This window comes from Gadus chalcogrammus, chromosome 4 (assembly GCF_026213295.1).
Source record: "Gadus chalcogrammus isolate NIFS_2021 chromosome 4, NIFS_Gcha_1.0, whole genome shotgun sequence".
Taxonomy (NCBI): domain Eukaryota; kingdom Metazoa; phylum Chordata; class Actinopteri; order Gadiformes; family Gadidae; genus Gadus; species Gadus chalcogrammus.
Window position 1 is genome coordinate 738,820 of NC_079415.1, and position 20,426 is coordinate 759,245.

Here is a 20,426-nt window from a genome sequence, read left to right on the forward strand (position 1 = left end):
CAGCGCACAACACCGGCTCTAAACCAGCCTGGACCTCTGCATGGAGCCTCACAGAGCAGCCGCTGTTATTGGCCGTGTGTCCGCCGTGCATCCAGGGGTCGACGCTGGGGGGGGGGGGGGAGGGAGGGGGGGGGGAGGGAGAGTTTCCCACTCGGTTGATTGTTTTGCATCTTCTAGTATCGCACTTTTTTTATATTTCCTGGAACGTGTTTTAACTGTTGAAGGAAAACCCACCAGGAACCAACGGAAAAATATCCTCCGGAATATTGAACAGACTGTCTCCAACGGGCAAATCAAACTAAATATAGCATCCAAACATCAACAAAGCAAAAATAAACATTAGGACTCACGGAAACGTCACTGTTCCTTTCGGGCCTTGGCTATAAACGCTGGAATATAAGCGTATTCAAATGTAGAAGGCACTAGAACTGTCCCCTTGTGAAGCGTGTTGGGCCCCACATCTCCACGGCGATCCACATTATTTTGTGCTCAAGTGTTAAGTATATTTCAAACCCTTTTTTTTACCTTTCCAAAGGACGGTTATTACACGTTTTTTTTTCCCAGAGGAAGCCAACAGAAAAATCTAGATTGTCACACACACGGCCAAAAGCTCAACCAAGGTTAGATGTGGAGCTAATCCCGACCCTTTAGGATGTGGCTTTGATGGATATGAGAATGATATGAATGAGAATTGTCATTGGAATAGTTTTGAGATTTGTTTTTGTAGGTTCCATTTTCAAATACTTTTTTGTTCACCAAATTTTTATAGTCTCGTTTACATTTGATGTGTTGGTGAGATTTGGTTATTTTCTAACAGACTAATCAAATGAAGAAAGTGAGGACATAGCAAGGCCAGGAATAGCGCCCCCTTGAGGACGAAACGGTTCAGTTCACTGAGTTAATTAAAGCACTTGTTCTCAGACACCGGCGCCGTCTCCTGGGAAGACAATTCCCATTATCAACGATTCCTAGAAATGGAAAGAAGGACTTAGCCACAATAGATACATACAGCAGTTGACATTTTATGCAGAATGCATTCATGGAACAAAACATGATTGATGTTCACCACCATGGCCTGTAACCAGAACCAAACGAGGATTTAAAACAGGATCTTCCATGACAATTCTGACGGACCACACAGAGACAAGCACTGCCTCTTTTACTCACTTTATTTACAGAGTGAAGATCCATGTGTTGAGGAGAACTGCGACAACAGATAACTTAAGCGTTTGTGTTTACACGTTGGAAGTGGATAACTTGAGATCTAATAGGCCTTTTTACTGATAAAGCTGCGACACTCCACGGACTGTTATGGAGTCTCCCAAAGGGACAACGAGTAATCGTTTTCTCTAGGCCTTGCTTTGGACTTGAGTGCCTGTAGCAGCATGAAGCTGCTTGCAGGTAGCTTGAAATAAACCCCATGCAGCAACCAACGTCCCAAAAAAACAAACACAATATGAAACATTGAGAAGCAGTACTGATGTAAATTCCCACAAAAAAGTTGTCAAGAGCCGTGTGGACGATACCAGACAATCCCCACCTTCAAATCGGACATCAGGTCTTCCTCACCCGTCTGATGGAGGTTTAATTAAATGACCTTATTTATCTTACTACGAAGCCTAGCTGCATCAGTCCGTTGTTTTAAATTGCACAATGTGTTTAAAAGCCGTTAGAAGAGTGAGTTATGATCACACTGAAGACTAACCTTCTGTTAAACAATTTAGAACAGAAATAACCTTCTGTAGTGGATTCAGAGCTCCCATCGGCGGTAGTGAAGGCAACAGAGTGATTTAGGGTGCGGACGTGATCAGGGTGTTCTCTACACATGGAAATGGATGGGATCCCATTCAATGCAGACTGCCTTTTAATTCGCTTCTGCTATTTTATGATTAAATCACATTATTTATATTGCGGAGTTCCATGATTATATTAAATAAATACTTTAATAATAAAAACTGGTATTTCTATCTTAATCAGCAATGAATTCTTAATTATAGTTTTTCACGTTGGTAAAGCTTTTTGATAATAATTGGAAGTAATAATGCCAACTTTGAAGCATACATTTACAAATTAGCATATTTGTTCCGAAATCCCCCCATAAGCTTATTATTGGGAACAGCACAAAAGGGTTCCTCAATATATAAAATCACCACAGTGAGAATACAATCAATCCACAAGAATCCATTTTGGGTACGATAAATACGAATCTGAAATATCTTTAATTTTGTGTATTGGAGCCATCATACTTTTCTGAAACAAGTAGTTTTCCATCTATGATTGCATGAATACATCATCATCATCATCATTATAAGCAGTACCCTTTGCTAACAGCATTTCTTTAAAGACATTAAATAATAAAAACCTGCTGAAATGAAAATGTTGCTAGTAAAACATAACATAGGCTCCTATATCCATCACCATTCTTCCGTTGAAGACATCTCTAAACATTGAATGATATCGATAAGGGTTATAGTACGCAGTTCAGTTACAGAGTAGAGAGGAGACGACAGAGCAAAGGAAAACATAAAAAAAAAAAAAGAAAGTAAAAACAGGAACACAAACTTTTACACCCGGCTGTTTCTCGCTCTAAAAAAAGAACAGAAAAAGAAAGAAGTCCAACACTTTGTAATGCAGACAGACAACATGGCGGTCCACCATCACAGCGGGTCAGACCACCAAAGACACGATCTGAATCCACATCCCGCCTCGCCCACATGTCAATTTGCGTCGTCCCGTTTAACGATTTAAAAATGTGTTGGAACAAACATGCTATATTAGTCTTTCACGAACCCCGCCCCCCTCACCAGCTGCCCAATCAGGCTTCAGGGAAAACAGGAATTTGCCCTAATGACAGCGAGTGTTTATTGCCCTGGGGGGCACTGGGGGACAGAGGGGGCGACCCCAGGCAGCTCCACAGCTACGGTGGCTAACGACAGCCAACACACATCCTCACCGTAATCATTTGATCGTTTAAAATTTGGTTTATCATCAGTATTGTAACCACAATCCTTCCTGTCGAGATGGGACAGTTGATTCATGAGAAGACGAATGTTGGTACACTTGGCAGACCGTGGGTCTGCTGAATAGTCTGACTGTTTTGGGCCGTTCATTAAATACATTCGCTTGTTAGGAGAGTTCAAACCCTCTCAGCCCACAGTCCGAGCCAATCCCAGCTCCTGTTTAATCTACGACCGGAATCTGCGTCATAGTTGGGGAACTCGCCCAGTCCTGCACCCCAAGGCTCTCAGCGTGGATTAGGGTGGGCGGTCGGGACATATTTGGCATTGAGGATTGACATGCACCCTCTAAACACACAGACATTTTGGCAAAATACTAAATTCCCTTGACTAACGTTAACATAGTGCAGTGAAAAGACTGAGGAGTTCTGCGCGTACTAAACGCACACCGCGCCACGATGCTAGCAGGCGCCGTTTCACCGAGACTCGCGGCGTTCTGCGGTAGAGCTCAAATAAATACTGGGACACGCATGCATGAAAACTAGCCCTCTTCAAGAGCGTATTCAGGGGGAGGGGGGGGGTCCGCGGCCCGGGGGGCGTTCAGTGCAGGGGGGGGGGGGGGGGGGGGCGTTTCCCTTCCTCCTCCAGACCTACCGCCGTATGGAGAAGGAAGAGGGCGGTCCTTAAGTTGTGCTAAAATATAACAAGTCTCTCGTTTCCCTTGACTGAACACACACACGCACACAGACACACACACAGACGCACACAGACACACACACACACACACACACGACCGGGTTGACGACAGTGCCATGGAGATGTTAGTTGTGTGTTGGTGTTGAGTGAGGGATGTGAGGCGGTGTGTTGTCTGAACACGTGCTGAGGAAGAGGAGGAGGAGGAGGAGGAGGAGGAGCCGGCTGCTGTCCCATGCATTGATATAACAGTATCAGAAGCAGAACATACGAGGACGTGCTTCCAGAATGGGGGGGAATAAAGGGTTTACCCAGAGAACCGCCAGCACATAATCTCGTCAAATAAGTCTTTGAAATAGATGTTGGATTGCAGTTTTTTTTGTCCTTTTTTTTGTTTTTGTATGTGTGTGTCCATTAAATTGTAAATGCAAGATAAGACCTTTGACAGAATAGGAGTACATCGTGTTGTAGATCACATTCAGGCGCCTCTTCTCCACAGCATCTATACTTCATTGTTTTTGCCAGCGTAAAGTCTGGTCCAGGCTCGGGCTGAGGGAGAGAGACAGAGAGAGAGACAGAGAGAGGGAGAGGGAGAGGGAGAGGGACAGAGACAGAGACAGAGACAGAGACAGAGACAGAGACAGAGACAGAGACAGAGACAGAGACAGAGACAGAGACAGAGACAGAGACAGAGAGAGAGAGAGAGAGAGAGACAGAGAGACAGAGAGACAGAGAGACAGAGAGACAGAGAGAGCGAGTGGTGTTTTGCATGGGTTTTGAACAACCTTCAATAACATTTAATCGAGCAGTTGCATGCAAATGTATCTCATGGCCTCTGGAAGTTTGACCAGGAATCAGAGCCGAGGGCCGGCCTTGGGAATCCTGATCGTAAACATTCTGCATCGGAAAACCTTTCACCAATGACATGACGGCTCGACTGAACAATTTACAGGAGTAAAATGAAAAGCAGTCTGAGACTCTGAACTGTCAGCGCAGGAGCCATAGTGTGCCGTGGTTTGGTTGTTCCAACGCCGTTCCAGTTGGGTGGTGCCTGCGGTGCGGTCGTGACTGATGTAGTCTCCCTGTCCCTGTCCTTACAGCAGCGCTACACCCGTCGGGTCCTCTAGTAGAGTCCTCATGGCCCTCCTCTGCAGGCTGCGGTTGTTTACGGGGTGGCGAGCTCTTAGGAACCCCCCCTCTGTAGTACAGAGCGGGCTGCAGCGCTCTAAACAAGGACTCTCTCTCTCAGTGGGGTTAGACCGTGGTGCTCTATTCCTAGGACTCTCTCTCTCAGTGGGGTTAGACCGTGGCGCTCTATTCCTAGGACTCCCTCTCTCACTGGGGTTAGACCGTGGCGCTCTATTCCTAGGACTCTCTCTCTCAGTGGGGTTAGACCGTGGCGCTCTATTCCTAGGACTCTCTCAGTGGGGTTAGACCGTGGGGCTCTATTCCTAGGACTCTCTCAGTGGGGTTAGACCGTGGCGCTCTATTCCTAGGACTCTCTCTCAGTGGGGTTAGACCGTGGCGCTCTATTCCTAGGACTCTCTCTCAGTGGGGTTAGACCGTGGGGCTCTATTCCTAGGACTCTCTCTCAGTGGGGTTAGACCGTGGCGCTCTATTCCTAGGACTCTCTCAGTGGGGTTAGACCGTGGGGCTCTATTCCTAGGACTCTCTCTCTCAGTGGGGTTAGACCGTGGGGCTCTATTCCTAGGACTCTCTCTCTCAGTGGGGTTAGACCGTGGGGCTCTATTCCTAGGACTCTCTCAGTGGGGTTAGACCGTGGGGCTCTATTCCTAGGACTCTCTCACTGGGGTTAGACCGTGGGGCTCTATTCCTAGGACTCTCTCTCTCAGTGGGGTTAGACCGTGGCGCTCTATTCCTAGGACTCTCTCTCAGTGGGGTTAGACCGTGGGGCTCTATTCCTAGGACTCTCTCAGTGGGGTTAGACCGTGGGGCTCTATTCCTAGGACTCTCTCTCAGTGGGGTTAGACCGTGGGGCTCTATTCCTAGGACTCTCTCTCAGTGGGGTTAGACCGTGGCGCTCTATTCCTAGGACTCTCTCTCAGTGGGGTTAGACCGTGGGGCTCTATTCCTAGGACTCTCTCTCAGTGGGGTTAGACCGTGGGGCTCTATTCCTAGGACTCTCTCTCTCTCAGTGGGGTTAGACCGTGGCGCTCTATTCCTAGGACTCTCTCTCAGTGGGGTTAGACCGTGGCGCTCTATTCCTAGGACTCTCTCTCAGTGGGGTTAGACCGTGGAGCTCTATTCCTAGCTCTGGGACTGTTTGCTGCACTCTTATTTATCAAAGGGGGTATTTCCGTAACGCGTCAGTGGGTGTGAAGTATTGTGCTGGCTAGGTGGAAGGGGCTTTGTCATTCTGCATACGGTACACGGGTTTACCATGGACGACCTGCTGGGAGTTACCAATACATTTTAAATAGTGTTGAAATCAGAACAGATTCCCGCCAAAATGACCCGAGTCCTATACTGACCCTATGTGCAGGGGATTAGGAAGGCGTGCATGGGAATAACTGGTTTAAGGCGCCACGCGTACGGTAGGAGCTAACCACATTCAGACGGGGCCTTACCTGTGTCGATGGCTTGGGCTTCGTTGGACTTCCACTGCTCCGCCACGTCGTTGGCCAGGGGGTCGTCTGGGTTGGGCGCGCTTAATAACGCCTGGATCGATAGCAACACGGTGCGGATCTGTAGGGCTGGGGACCACTTATCTGGAGGCAAACACAAAACAAAGGCACCCACAGAGAAAAACACACGGTTAGAAGAAAAATAATTACTTCTCATTCAAATACCACAACACCTCCACCGTAAGGGAGGGGAGAGTACAGGAAGGACAGCCATGAGTCAACGTGTGGGTTTTCTGTTGAGATAACGGAAGGCCAAAGTGTTACAAAGCAACGGTGTGGTCACAACAACAAGGAAGTGAGGCGTGTAAATAGTTCCAGACTTCCTACCCAAAACAAAGCGGTGGACCATCAACAAACATTCATAGTTTATTTCTGGATTCTTCCGTCCTTCCAATGACGCCACCCGATCCCGTTGCCTTTGTGATCTTAAGTCAAAGCCATGGTCACGTTGTTTTAATATGGAGAACTAGTCTCTTATTGGGAGGAAGTGACACATGCTGGTGATTAGGGGTGTGCCCATCAGGTCTCTTTGATTAGGACCATAATAAACAACAGTATCACTGGGTAGAGCCATCGTGACCCACCTTCAAGAACTGGAACTACCTGCATATACCTTCTCTCATACTATGGAAGCCAGGCTTCCTCGGAAACGTTAAAGCTACAGTCAAGCTCTGCTGTAATGAGTGGATCCGAAACCACTGGCATTGACGCAGCAACCCTACGTGATATTGCAGTTTTGCGTTTCGCATTACTTATAAACATGATCAAGAAACTATCAATTGATCAATCCCCCACACTGCAGCAGTGGTCCCTGCCAGCAGGGGGTCAGGCAGGGAGAGAAACGCAGTAGGGGCAGGCCTTCCAGGGTTATCCAGGGAGAGAGACGCAGTAGGGGCAGGCCTTCCAGGGTTATCCAGGGAGAGAGACGCAGTAGGGGCAGGCCTTCCAGGGTTATCCAGGGAGAGAGACGCAGTAGGGGCAGGCCTTCCAGGGTTATCCAGGGAGAGAGACGCAGTAGGGGCAGGCCTTCCAGGGTTATCCAGGGAGAGAGACGCAGTAGGGGCAGGCCTTCCAGGGTTATCCAGGGAGAGAGACGCAGTAGGGGCAGGCCTTCCAGGGTTATCCAGGGAGAGAGACGCAGTAGGGGCAGGCCTTCCAGGGTTATCCAGGGAGAGAGACGCAGTAGGGGCAGGCCTTCCAGGGTTATCCAGGGAGAGAGACGCAGTAGGGGCAGGCCTTCCAGGGTTATCCAGGGAGAGAGACGCAGTAGGGGCAGGCCTTCCAGGGTTATCCAGGGAGAGAGACGCAGTAGGGGCAGGCCTTCCAGGGTTATCCAGGGAGAGAGACGCAGTAGGGGCAGGCTTTCCAGGGTTATCCAGGCGGAGGGGCCAAACAGGCCAGTTTACGGCCTTCGGTTGGCTCACCATGTCGTCTAAGAGCCTGATGTGACTGGGAGCTGTGACTGGGAGCTGTGACTGGGAGCTGTGACTGGGAGGTGACCACGCTGGTTCAGGTGAACTCTAGTAACCCCAACCCCCCTTGCTCTAGCGGCGGCAGAGAAAACCTGGGCGGTGGAGTTCATCTGGTAATACATTTTAATGATTATATCACTGCATCCGTTAATAGGCCTTATTAAGGAGTGTGTTCACTGCTCACATTTACAGAACGTTTTCTAATTGAGAGATTGGAAATGCGCTATGCCGGTGGAGCCACAAGTAGGCTCCTCCCGAGATGTGTTCAGAGTGTCTGCAGGTTTCAACTTGCAGGGTTCAATTTAAGCATTTTTAAAACCACAATGGTATACCGATATCACAGCCCGACGGATGAAGGGACCCAACAGTGCACTGCTCACCCTGGGGAAGGTTTACGAGGATATAAATGTATTGAAGGTGCAATATAGCAGAGCTGCTGCTATATAAACAAGTGCTGCCGACAACAGAAGTGTCCTGCACGCGATCTAAGTTATGGCTTAGTGGTCACCACAGCTTGTACGGGAGGCCAGTAAGAATCTATACATAAACGGTTGACATTTACTGGTTAGAAGTTTAGGATTCTTACTCTCACGACAACCTTAAAGGCTGTTAGAAATTATATTCAAGGGTCTTCAATGCCTTTTAAGGCCTTCGGTTGAAAGGTTTGAATTGTAGACTTTTCCATACTTTCAATACCTCCAAGGGTTCCATGTATCTGAAAGATAACCAGCCAATGTACTACCCTGTGCCACTAAAGAGGCATGTGACCACAGAGTGATTAGTTAGTCAGAGGTAGTTATTTTGAGGGTAGGAGGAGTTTGACCAGAAATCGTTGGGCTAACTGCATTGCAGCAATACTTTCAATATCACGTTGAACAATGACTGAAAGTGCGGTTGTCTATTCCTATGAATCTGTCGTTGGTAGAACATGTAGGCTTGTGACCACTGTCAACGGATCGTATTTTGACAATTGAAGAGAGACTGACAATGGTTCCGTATCCCGCTTTGCGAAATGTGCACATTTGGCAAAGCTGGTCAATAAAAATGTACGGCGTTTTGCAGACTAACGCGTTTTAAAAGTTATTGGGAAATAATCTGTTTGGCCCGGCTGGACAAAATTGGATTATAGCAAGCAACCACCGCAGTGACGTCGTTGAGTGTTGAACGTTTTTCTGAGATATATATATATATATATATATATATATATATATATATTCAGATTGAGACTACGTTCCCTGTTTACTGCGTATTATAAGATCTCCAGAACCTGCGCCCCACTGTTCATTCAGAGATGTGTCTTCGTGTATCAGCACGACTGACGAGTGAATTTCCAAAACCAGTTGGCCGTTTCCTCTCCATGGATCCTGTCCGTTCTGCTGCTGCTCACCAACCCTTTGCTCAGCGCTCCATAAACGAGTCAACGTTATGGATACGGTTTGGATCACGGTATTAAAAGGAGAGCTGTTGTTGGAGAGTAGATGTTGGATAAAGCGTTCACTCCTTCTTAATGTTAATTCACCTAACTGACTTTATTACTTGAGGTTAACAGCCCCCGTCGATCGGATCGTTTGATCATAAGGCCTAAAAAAAAAAAAAAAAGTTTGGTTCCTGTTGGTTGTCAGTTGAGGTCATGGGTAGGTAGGGAATTTATTTTATTTTTTTATTTTATTTTTTCCAGCGGCAGCGAATGATAGGTAGGTTGTTTTCATTTAAAAACGAGAAAATTCGCTCATCCTTGTACAGAATGAAGAGGTGCTGTACCAAAACATAATCATAGTTTGCATCAATTATTATATATATATATATATATATATATATATATATATATATATATATATATATATATATATATATATATATATATATATATATATATTTTTTTTTATAAAGCTCATAAAATAATTTGGGTCGCACATATATTGACAGGGTCGTTCGGAAACCGGAACCAAACAAAAAAATTTTTTAGGCCTAATCTGGAATCACCATGGAGACGACGGCCCGACCCCGGTAGGCGTCGGTCGCCTGTGCCCCGCGCCCCATCGGTCCCTCAGGAGACACTCGGCGCCGACCCGCTCCGAGACGCGACCTCACCTTTTAGAATGTCTAGACAGATCCTGCCCAGCTTGTCGACGTTGGGGTGGTAGATCTTGGTCATGAAGCGGACCTTGGGCGCGGCCATGGGGTACTCCTCCGGGAGGAACAGCTCCAGCTTGAAGGTGCCCCCTTCGAAGGGCGAGTCCTGGGGGCCGGAGATGACCACGTGGAAGTAGCGTGCGTTGCCCTCGTCCGGCTTCGCCATGATGCCCTGCACCGGCTCCGCCATGAGGCGCTGAGTCTCCTGAACAGAGGAGGACGGGTCGGCTGTTTAACCCAGCAGACGACTAGAGCCACGGGGTCAGGGACCAAGGGGTTAGGGACCAAGGGGTTAGGGGTCAGGGACCAAGGGGTTAGGGACCTATGGAGTTAGGGACCTTAGGGGTAAGGGGCTAGGGACCTATGGTGTTAGGAGTTAGGGACCTTAGGGGTTAGGGTTAGGGACCTATGGATTTAGGGAACTATGGAGTTAGGAGTTAGGGGTAAGGGACCTAGGGGGTTAGGGTTAAGGAACCTAGGGGTAAGGGACCTAGGGGGTTAGGGGTATGGGACCTAGGGGGTTAGGGGTATGGGACCTAGGGGGTTAGGGGTATGGGACCTAGGGGGTTAGGGGTAAGGGACCTAGGGGGTTAGGGGTTAGACACCTTAGACACGGTCCTCCAGGTGGACCGTGGACAGTGAAATACTAACCTCCAATATTAAATATTATTACTTTTAAATACAAATTACAAAAAAAATATTTCTGATCAATGTCTGATTTCAAAGTATGCATCACAATAAAGTACCCAGAATGCGGCCTTTATACAGCCGGCCTTTATAGTTCTTACATGCATCACATTTACATGTCCGCTACTGTACTATCTTTTGAGGAAATGACAGGCATCCTCCTCCGTCACTCTCCTTGATTAATGCTTTCGTTTTGTTGCATTGATTTAAATCTTTGGGTTGATTTGCAACATTAAAGACGGTTTCAAATGTACGAGAAATCCCTAAGTACCACTAGTAAACCTGCTAACCTCAGCCAATGCAGGGTTTGGTATCTAGTCAACGCACTGTTTACTAGCTGTCTGTGGACACAAACACCACATACCCACATATTACACAATACTGTACAATATACGCCGGTTATTGACAACATATACTATTATTCTAAAGCCAGTGCTTAAAAAAACGTGCGTTGATCTAACTGAATAGTTGTGAACGTCAGGCTTGGTAAATGAGTTAAAGTGAGAAACCCGGCAGTAGCCACGCTAACGTTAGCCTGGTGAGCTGACGTGCTAGCGCTAGCCGCATCAACATTAGCTCGCTAAGCTACATTAGCCGACCGTGCTAACCTAGCCTGGTCCCCGGACTGACGTGAGAGGAGCCTCAGTCGGGCCAACATTTGCCTTTTAAGTGAGTTAATGTGATAGCGCTTGTAGTCGTGCTAACAGGTTAGCTCAGTGAGTGAGGGCTGTGCTAACGTCAGGCTAACGTCGGACCGCACGCTACACGTGCCGATACCGAGGAACACACGTCATGAAATGAGATAAACGGGTCTTAATGATTCGCCCGCTTGTGTCTTGATATTTACCTTTATAATCCTACGGGGAAGACCAGCCATCTTGAGCTAGCTGAGGTATTTTTAGCCGTGAGTCTTCTTCTCTTCGGGTTGATGGACTCGGTGGGGGCGGGGCGATCCGCGGTGGCAGGGCGGGGCCAATCCGCGGGCTTTTCCGGTGACCGTGCGTGACGTCAGCGCCGATGACACGCAGGGCGGCTGCGGCGGCGGACCCGTTTTACCTGTAATGTGTTTTTCTATCTCTCGGGCGATCGTTTTTGTAGGATGTCTTGTGTTAAACCGCAGTCATAAGAAGGTCCTCTCTCGGAGATGGCATTGTTATGAGACGGTACATGTCGGACGGACGAGCGTTTACCTTCGTTTGGTTAATTGACTTCCTGTTAATAAAACAATCATTACAATCACAATCTAGTGTAAGATATTTGGTGGAATACCGATTTTCCTACTTGTGGGTGACTCTATAAATTATCGGACGGCAGCTTGATTTTGTATTGCCTACTGTGCAATACATAGAAACATAAAAATGGTGTTATGTCCTGTTCGTTCGTTATTGTATTTTGTATTCATTTGAGGATGCGACGACCCCGTGTGGTCGTTGGCCCATTGCTGCCCCCCTTTGCCCTAGTGTGGGAAAAGGACCAGTCAGAAAACTGCTGATGTTTTATGTCCAAAAAATCTACGAATCTGTTGGCATTATTCAAAGTGCGTCTTTTTTATATACTATATACAAATATGATATAACCTCAATGGGTTTTACATTTACATGTAGGGCACTTACTCTTTTATCCAAAGTGACTTACATAAGTATGTTTGTCATAAGAATGGGAAACAATATAGCATTTGAATCCTTAAACAATTAAAACTAGAGATCCTGTGGTGGATGTCTCTAGATTTCCTTATACATCATCAACACAAGACAAGTATGTAGCGTTTGTAAATTTTTATTAGCAAAAATTAAAAAATATCATTTTTGACCTCACTGGTTCTGGCGAAATTGTGCTTATAGCCGGAAACTCATGAACAGGAAAAAGGGTTGGTATATATATCCTTTTATTCTCTTAGATAATACTTGGTGATAGTAAGTACCACTGATGAAGATATGCAAGCCTGACGGGAGTAACACACTTTAACGGAGAGTCTAACGTAGCCAGATATACATCTGGTTAAAAGCCGTCACATGAAGGTTCAAAATACGTAATACATAGAGGAATGGCCAACACTTTTGGTTTTAAATAATATCTCAATGAAGATGCAGTCAAAGATAACTGATAAAATAATGGTGGTTGAGATGGGGGTTACCATTAAGGTAATGGTTGTCACATTCTCAGTTCATGCAGTTTAACGAGAGACAGAGAGAGGGAGAGACCTCAATATTCTTGGTAATAGCTGAGTAGCGGGATGCGGTGTCATCTCTCCTTCACACGGGAACGTCCCCCTGAGCTCCGTCGACCTCGGTGACCTCTGTCATGAACACGTCCCCCTGCAGCATGTTCTGAAACCCAACGACCACATGACCCCTCAGACAACTTCCTGGCCAATCAGGAGTGAGGATCACTGCCATTGGTTAGGGGACTGGTGACATCACGCATTCGGACCGATCTGGACAGCTGTTGGTTATCTGGTCGTCTCTCGAGATAAACGAGTGGTTTCCATGACGTTAAGCCGTCCTGTTTGTTGAGCAGAACCTCTGTGGGGAGGCAGACCAGAGCCTGGGCCGGAAGGGGCGGAGCTACACCTCGTTTCCTGTTTGGAAACTCATTTGTGCGTGTTGGCGAAGCTTTCAGAGGGAGGTTTTGGTTCGTGTGTTTCCACAGTGGCCAGTCAACACTGAGTTACTGTGAAACCTCTATCGCCATTTCTCTTGACAGTTTACTACCGCTGGTCAATTTTTCTTTTAAAGATGTAATCAATAGCGAAACCCCTTTGATTAACCCACTGCATCCACTAATGTTAACAAATTGGTTAAATAATGCATGCACCCTCATTGCAAAGTGTTACCAAAGAAGTCTGTTGCAGTATTGGAGGAATCTTACTCACCGTTAAATTATTAATCTCCTCAGAAAACACCCCGATCTGTCTGACGGTCCCCTCAGAGTCCTCCATCTGCACGGAGCAAGAGGAACACACAGGTCAGACGAGCGCCATGAAGGTAAGAGGACGAACTCACCACAGCTCTGTCCTATCCAGCCCAGGTACCTGCGCCAGCTGGCCGTAGCTGGGGAGGCCCTGCTGGAAGCTGGCGTTCTTGGGCATCTCCACGTCGATGGGACACACGTAGTCACTGGTGTCCTCCGGCTGCTTCCTCCTCAGGGTGCCGAAGCCCCCGAACGAGAGCCTCCGGGGCTGGGGGGGGACAGGGGAGAGGGGAGGGTCAGAGAGAGACAGGGGAGGGAGAGAGAGACCAGGGGAGAGAGAGAGAGAGACCAGGGGAGAGAGAGAGAGAGACCAGGGGAGGGAGAGAGAGAGACCAGGGGAGAGAGAGAGAGACCAGGGGAGAGAGAGAGAGAGAGACCAGGGGAGGGAGAGAGAGAGACCAGGAGAGAGAGAGAGAGACCAGGGGAGGGAGAGAGAGAGAGACCAGGGGAGGGAGAGAGAGAGAGACCAGGGGAGAGAGAGAGAGAGACCAGGGGAGGGAGAGAGAGAGAGACCAGGGGAGAGAGAGAGAGAGAGACCAGGGGAGAGAGAGAGAGAGAGACCAGGGGAGAGAGAGAGAGACCAGGGGAGAGAGAGAGAGAGAGACCAGGGGAGAGAGAGAGAGACCAGGGGAGAGAGAGAGAGACCAGGGGGGAGAGAGAGAGACCAGGGGAGAGAGAGAGAGACCAGGGGAGAGAGAGAGAGAGACCAGGGGAGAGAGAGAGAGACCAGGGGAGAGAGAGAGAGAGACCAGGGGAGAGTTAAGGTGGAGCAGTAAGGGGGGAGCGGTACCCTGACCCTGGCGTGTCAGACAGGGGGGAGCGGTACCTTGACCCTAGCGGGTCAGACGGGGGGAGCGGTACCTTGACCCGGGCGGTGGCGGTCAGCAGGCTGTAGTCGGGGTTCTCCAGGCCGTCCTGCTTGCTGCGGCCGGCCTCGGCGCCGGTCAGGAGGGTGAAGTGCGTCCCCAGGTGGCGCCGCAGCAGCGTCTTGCTGGGGGGGATGTTCAGCAGCAGGGCCAGTGTCTCCACGTTGAAGCGCGGCTCCAGCACCTCCAGGGAGGAGGGGTGGAGGACAGTTAGGGGCGTTTGGTCCGGGTGGGGGGGGGGGGGTCAGGCCATCTCTGTGGTCTTTTGAGTACTAAAGAGACTACAGCCCAGTCCCAGACCCGACGGCCATGAAGGTACAGGATGGTGTACACAGAATGAGTCCAGCGGACCACAACGAGTTCTATTCAAAGCAAACTAATGAATGACGCCCCTATGGTACTGTACCCCAAAACAACTAATGAATGACGCCCCTATGGTACTGTACCCTAAAACAACTAATGAATGACGCCCCTATGGTACTGTACCCCATCACAACAATGGGGTTCAATGGATTATTCTGCTTCATGCCACAAATATGAACCACGCTGCTCCTTCATCTGCTTTGGGCTCCTGCAGCCTCAAAGCACGTTCCTGAGTCTCCCTCTCTTCCCTCCCCCCCCCCCCCCCTCTCCCGCCCTCCCCCCTCACCATGAGTCCTCCGTGCACCCCGCTCCCCCTGAGGTTGGGGGCGTACTCCGCCAGGTCCACGGAGCGCAGCCACTCCATCACCCTGTGATTGGTCCACTGGGCCACCTCTGCCGGAGTGATGTTGTTCTGGAACAGACGCAGGACTCTGAGATCAGGAAGGGACCTCATTGAGACGGCCCCCTCCACAACTACATCTTTTTTTTAATGCACTTAAAAAAATATTCTACAGTGAATTATGAAATTGAACAGCTGTATATATATTTTTATTTTTGCATTGTTATGCTTTCTTATACAGTAAAATAGAGAGGAAGGTATGGGAGATAAAGGACCACGGCAGGAATCGAACCCGGGTCACTGCAGTCAGGACTGAGCCTGTATGGTACACGTTCTACTCCATGAGCCACCTGGGCGCCCGACAACTATACATTAGTGCGTGTATTGGATGACCATGTAGGGCAGTTTAAAACCAGGCTTGTATCATTTAAGTAGCTAGCAGCAAGCTAGCAGCCAGCGCTTCAACGTGGAGACACTGGCCCTGCTGCTGAACATCCCCCCCAGCAAGACGCTGCTGCGGCGCCACCTGGGGACGCACTTCACCCTCCTGACCGGCCCACGACATGGGTCGCGGTGACCCATGTTGTGGTGTGTTTGGGGCGCGGCCCGTCCCCTACCTCGTCTGACGGCCGCCGGCGGAGGCAGTTGGGCTGGTAGCGGTTGAGCCGCAGCACCTGGACGGCCCGCTTGATGCTGAGGTGGTGGAGGACGCTGCCCACCTTCAGGGAGAGGAGGTCCTCCTGGGGACAGACAGACACACGGGTCAGTCAGGGGGACAGACAGGGGGACAGACAGACAGACAGACAGACAGACAGACGGGTCAGTCAGACAGACGGGTCAGTCAGACAGACAGACAGACAGACAGACAGACAGACAGACAGACAGACAGACAGACGGGTCAGTCAGGGGAACAGACAGACAGACAGACAGACAGACAGACAGACAGACAGACAGACGGGTCAGTCAGGGGGACCGACAGACAGACAGACAGACAGACAGACAGACAAACAGACAGACGGGTCAGTCAGGGGGACACAGACAGACGGATCAGTCAGGGGGACAGACAGACACACACAGCTAACTCAGGGAGACAGACAGACGGCTCACTCAGGGGGACAGACGGACACACATGGCTCACTAAGAAAGACAAGACAGACAGACAGGGCTTGGAGCCCTCTGCTTTAACCCCGGGGGACAGACAGACAGGGCTCAGACATCAGCCCGTATGCTTATGTATTTAAGCATACGTATTATATTATTTTTATCCTGAAATGTTCATTATATGTCTGAGATAATGTCTATGTTTATGTCTTTTATGTCTGGTGAGTGAGAAATGTCCACCTTTGTGGACCCTAAAGGTTTATTATACTATATTCTCTGTAACCCTGTTCTTTTAAGTCACAGACCATAATCTGTGTACTGTGGACAAATTAACCAACAATATTTATCTGAAACATGGGAGGAACATGAGTTTGCTCATGCCTTCTGAATGCTGGATCATAACGTCTGTAGCGTTAACCAGCGTGTTGAGACCAGCGGGCTTCACTGAGCTGGATCATAACGTCTGTAGCCTTAACCAGCGTGTTGAGACCAGCGGGCTTCACTGAGCTGGATCATAACGTCTGTAGCCTTAACCAGCGTGTTGAGACCAGCGGGCTTCACTGCGCTGGATCATAACGTCTGTAGCGTTAACCAGCGTGTTGAGACCAGCGGGCTTCACTGAGCTGGATCATAACGTCTGTAGCCTTAACCAGCGTGTTGAGACCAGCGGGCTTCACTGAGCTGGATCATAACGTCTGTAGCCTTAACCAGCGTGTTGAGACCAGCGGGCTTCACTGAGCTGGATCATAACGTCTGTAGCGTTAACCAGCGTGTTGAGACCAGCGGGCTTCACTGAGCTGGATCATAACGTCTGTAGCGTTAACCAGCGTGTTGAGACCAGCGGGCTTCACTGAGCTGGATCATAACGTCTGTAGCCTTAACCAGCGTGTTGAGACCAGGGGGCTTCACTGAGCTGGATCATAACGTCTGTAGCCTTAACCAGCGTGTTGAGACCAGCGGGCTTCACTGAGCTGGATCATAACGTCTGTAGCGTTAACCAGCGTGTTGAGACCAGCGGGCTTCACTGAGCTGGCCGACCAACAGCAGATCTACGCCACGGGGGTGGTTTGTGGTCGGATCCAGGTCTTCCTCAGAGATTAAAAACAGTTTTCCCCTCGGGGCCAATAAAGATTCTGAACAATGAAAACATTTTCCAGCGAACAAAGTGGATTCAAATGATGTTTGTTTACAGACATTTTTTTGTATCTGTTTGAAGTAAAAACTCACTGCTTATTATCAGTAGTTTACAAGCGAACAGAAAACTATGACGGCATACCGTACAAACATACGCCCATATATGGACACGATGCATTGTTCTCCTCTCCTCTAGACGTGCGCACGCTGCCCTCTGCACCCGTGGTTATGACCTTATAAGGGCAGACCATACCTTACACCTTGTGATGCATTCCTCCCTCTGTTCCTTCCCTATTCACTCACTCACTGTTCCCTACATAGGGTTCATGATAGAGTGCACTATATAGGCAACGAACAAACGAGAATTCGGACACTACGCTGAACATTTTTAAACTCAAATTTTGGGTATTTTAAGTCCACTATTTAGTGAATGAAATTAACCACTGAGAATTCGAACACCGCTACAAAATGGCGAGCACCCTGTAGAGTGCACCCTGTAGAGTGCACCCTGTAGAGTGCACCCTGTAGAGTGCACCCTGTAGAGTGCACCCTGTAGAGTGCACCCTGTAGAGTGCACCCTGTAGAGTGCACCCTGTATAGTGCACCATATCCCTGATAGGGAACGATTTCGACCACAGCCGTTGTTCCATGCAGCCCCGCCCACTTTGTCCGCTGACTTCTGTGCGTATAAAGTTGGGAACCCCGCAGGCTCACCACGGTCATGTGGTGCAGCATGCGACCATCGACGCGAGCCTCGTCGAACTGGCTCTTGTACTGGGGCAGCCCGATGTCGTCCAACCATCCTGGGGGGCGACAGGGCAGTCCTGCTCTTTAGTACGAGGTCAAGTTTAAGGTCAAGTTTATTATAGAGCCCTTTAAAAGCAACAACAGTTGACCACAGTGCTGTACAATTCAACTATCGAGTTATAAAACAAACAAATGAATACTATTAAAAAGGACGAAAAGTTAAACGCAAATAGAGAGAATACAAATACACAGGTTGTTTTGAACCCCCCCTCCCCCTCCCTCTCCCCCTCTCCCCCTCTCTCTCTCTCTCTCTCTCTCTCAAATTAAAACTGATATCACTGTCACTTAATTGGTTAAATCTTTAAACAGTTATTCAATGATATATAATTCATAATAGTTACACATTTGAACCGTTTGCCAACACACGTGAGGACGGACGTGCTTCGCAGCCATTCTTGCGAGGTCCCAAACGATCTCATACCAAACAGACAAATCTTTTAAGCCGATTAGAGCATAACGGAGCATAACGGCATTCTACACGGTTCCTCCTAATCCCCTCCAAAAAGGAAGCCTTTTGGTGACATGCGTTTGAACCCTGTGAAAACCAGAACCGGAACACGTGGACTCACGGGTGACCCAGTTGTGGTTGAGCATCCCCTGGAGGTCCTCGTCCCCCGGGCCGACCGCGGCCCGGAGCGCCAGCTGCAGCTTCTTCCTGTGAAGGGGGTTCCTGATGCACAGCTCCTGTAGAGGCAACCCACAACAACCTCAGGTCAGTCCCCTAATGATACCCCTTTGAGACAGAGGGTTTTCCTGTGAAGGGGGTTACTGCTGCACAGCCCCTGTAGTGGCAACCCACAGGAGTAATTAAGTAAGTAACATTTATTTATAAAAGCACATTTATAACAGTTTGCACTGATCAAAGTGCTGTACATAGTGCATACAGTAGGCAAAGATGAAGGCAAAATAACATTAGAATAAAATACAAATAAAAGACATGAAACCGGACATCCACACACAACAAGCAGTAGTGCAGAGGTCAGATAGTTAATGGGGAGGGAAGGCAAGGTTGAACAGATGAGTTTTGAGCCTTGATTTAAAAGGCATAAATGGAGGGGGCATCACGTATGTCGGGAGACACGGACACACCTCCCGCCAATCCCTTAATGAAGGGAAGTCCTCGTCCTCATACATGGGCTGTCTCGGCATGACACTGCTCCGTATTAATGCTAGATCAAAGGAATTCACCTCCTTCAATTCAAAATGTCTTATTTTTGCGGCCTCTCTTTGTTCACAGGCATTGGACCATCGACACAGAACCCACCACACCACCCAGCCGGCCTCGCTACACTAGTTCTCGTAACACACCCGATCAGCGGGTTAGACTGGATAGAACAACATTGCTGAGTTTTTTTATCCTAAAGTCTCGCCTACTAACTGGGTGGGGAGCAAACTCACATTGTGACTTTAAGATGACACACTTTAGTTTACCAACACATCATTGAAGAGCCGATCGGCCTCCATTAATGATTTCCTTTATTCCAATCAGTGATTCACAATGTCTTTCAAATCTTCTTTAGGGTCCCTTTTAGGACCTGGCTGGGGACAACAGATGGAAATCAGAATTTGCAGCTGACGGTCTTATTTACAGCGAGCAACACGTCTGTTAATGAACGAGCCCCGCCCCTATGACTGATGAACGAGCCCCGCCCCTATGACTGAATGAACGAGCCCCGCCCCTATGACTGATGAACGAGCCCCGCCCCTATGACTGAATGAACGAGCCCCGCCCCTATGACTGATGAACGAGCCCCGCCCCTATGACTGATGAACGAGCCCCGCCCCTATGACTGAATGAACGAGCCCCGCCCCTATGACTGAATGAACGCCCACCTTCTCCAGGTCGCTCTGGGGCGCGTCCAGCAGCGTCTGCCCCGAGAGGATCCACTCCCGCCCCTGGGCCACGTACTGCCCCAGGCCCTGGGCCGCCAGCCAGCCGCACACCTGGTCGCTGCTCCACTGTGGGAAGGGGGGGTCGGCAGGCCTGGGGGGGGGGGGGGGGAGACACACACACACAGGGGGGGGGAGACACACACGCACACACAGTGGGGGAGACACACACACGCACACACAGGGAGGGAGACACACACACACACACAGGGGGGGGAGACACAAACACAGGGGGGGGAGACACATACACACACAGGGGGGGAGACAAACACACACACAGGGGGGGAGAGACACACACACAGGGGGGGAGAGACACACACACAGGGAGGGAGACACACACCCACAGGGAGGGAGACACACACACACAG

The 20,426-nt window shown here is 49.1% G+C and overlaps 2 protein-coding genes across 3 annotated transcripts in view; both read right to left on the bottom strand.

The window, feature by feature from the left end:
* Positions 1-190: 190 nt before the first annotated feature.
* Positions 191-11,550, bottom strand: LOC130381856 (ubiquitin-conjugating enzyme E2 N-like). Its single transcript, XM_056589671.1, has 4 exons — positions 11,435-11,550; positions 9,859-10,105; positions 6,239-6,379; positions 191-4,199 (listed from the first exon to the last, which is right to left on the bottom strand). The coding sequence occupies exons 1-4, from the start codon at positions 11,462-11,464 to the stop codon at positions 4,153-4,155; spliced, it is 465 nt and encodes a 154-aa protein (XP_056445646.1). The 5' UTR covers positions 11,465-11,550; the 3' UTR covers positions 191-4,152.
* A 778-nt stretch (positions 11,551-12,328) lies between these two features.
* The window catches only part of LOC130381849 (liprin-beta-1-like), a 30,512-nt gene continuing 22,414 nt past the window's right edge, over positions 12,329-20,426 (bottom strand). For both annotated transcript variants that reach the window (XM_056589664.1, XM_056589665.1), the window contains 9 exons: positions 20,002-20,152; positions 18,738-18,852; positions 18,076-18,164; positions 15,744-15,866; positions 15,073-15,198; positions 14,419-14,607; positions 13,619-13,765; positions 13,460-13,525; positions 12,329-12,914 (listed from right to left, as the gene is read on the bottom strand). In XM_056589664.1, coding sequence (XP_056445639.1) covers positions 12,840-12,914; positions 13,460-13,525; positions 13,619-13,765; positions 14,419-14,607; positions 15,073-15,198; positions 15,744-15,866; positions 18,076-18,164; positions 18,738-18,852; positions 20,002-20,152 — 1,081 coding nt within the window. In that variant the 3' untranslated portion in view covers positions 12,329-12,839. The remainder of the gene's footprint in view (positions 12,915-13,459; positions 13,526-13,618; positions 13,766-14,418; positions 14,608-15,072; positions 15,199-15,743; positions 15,867-18,075; positions 18,165-18,737; positions 18,853-20,001; positions 20,153-20,426) is intronic.

What these genes read in the sequence shown, in the direction of transcription:
- LOC130381856 (XM_056589671.1), bottom strand. Translation starts at nt 11,464, where the DNA reads ATGGCTGGTCTTCCCCGTAGGATTATAAAG. An exon ending in CTGTCTAGACATTCTAAAAG is followed by an intron (nt 6,380 to 9,858) that starts GTGAGGTCGCGT and finishes GTTTGCCTCCAG; the next exon opens with ATAAGTGGTCCCCAGCCCTA. An exon ending in AGCCCAAGCCATCGACACAG is followed by an intron (nt 4,200 to 6,238) that starts GTAAGGCCCCGT and finishes TCTCTCCCTCAG; the next exon opens with CCCGAGCCTGGACCAGACTT.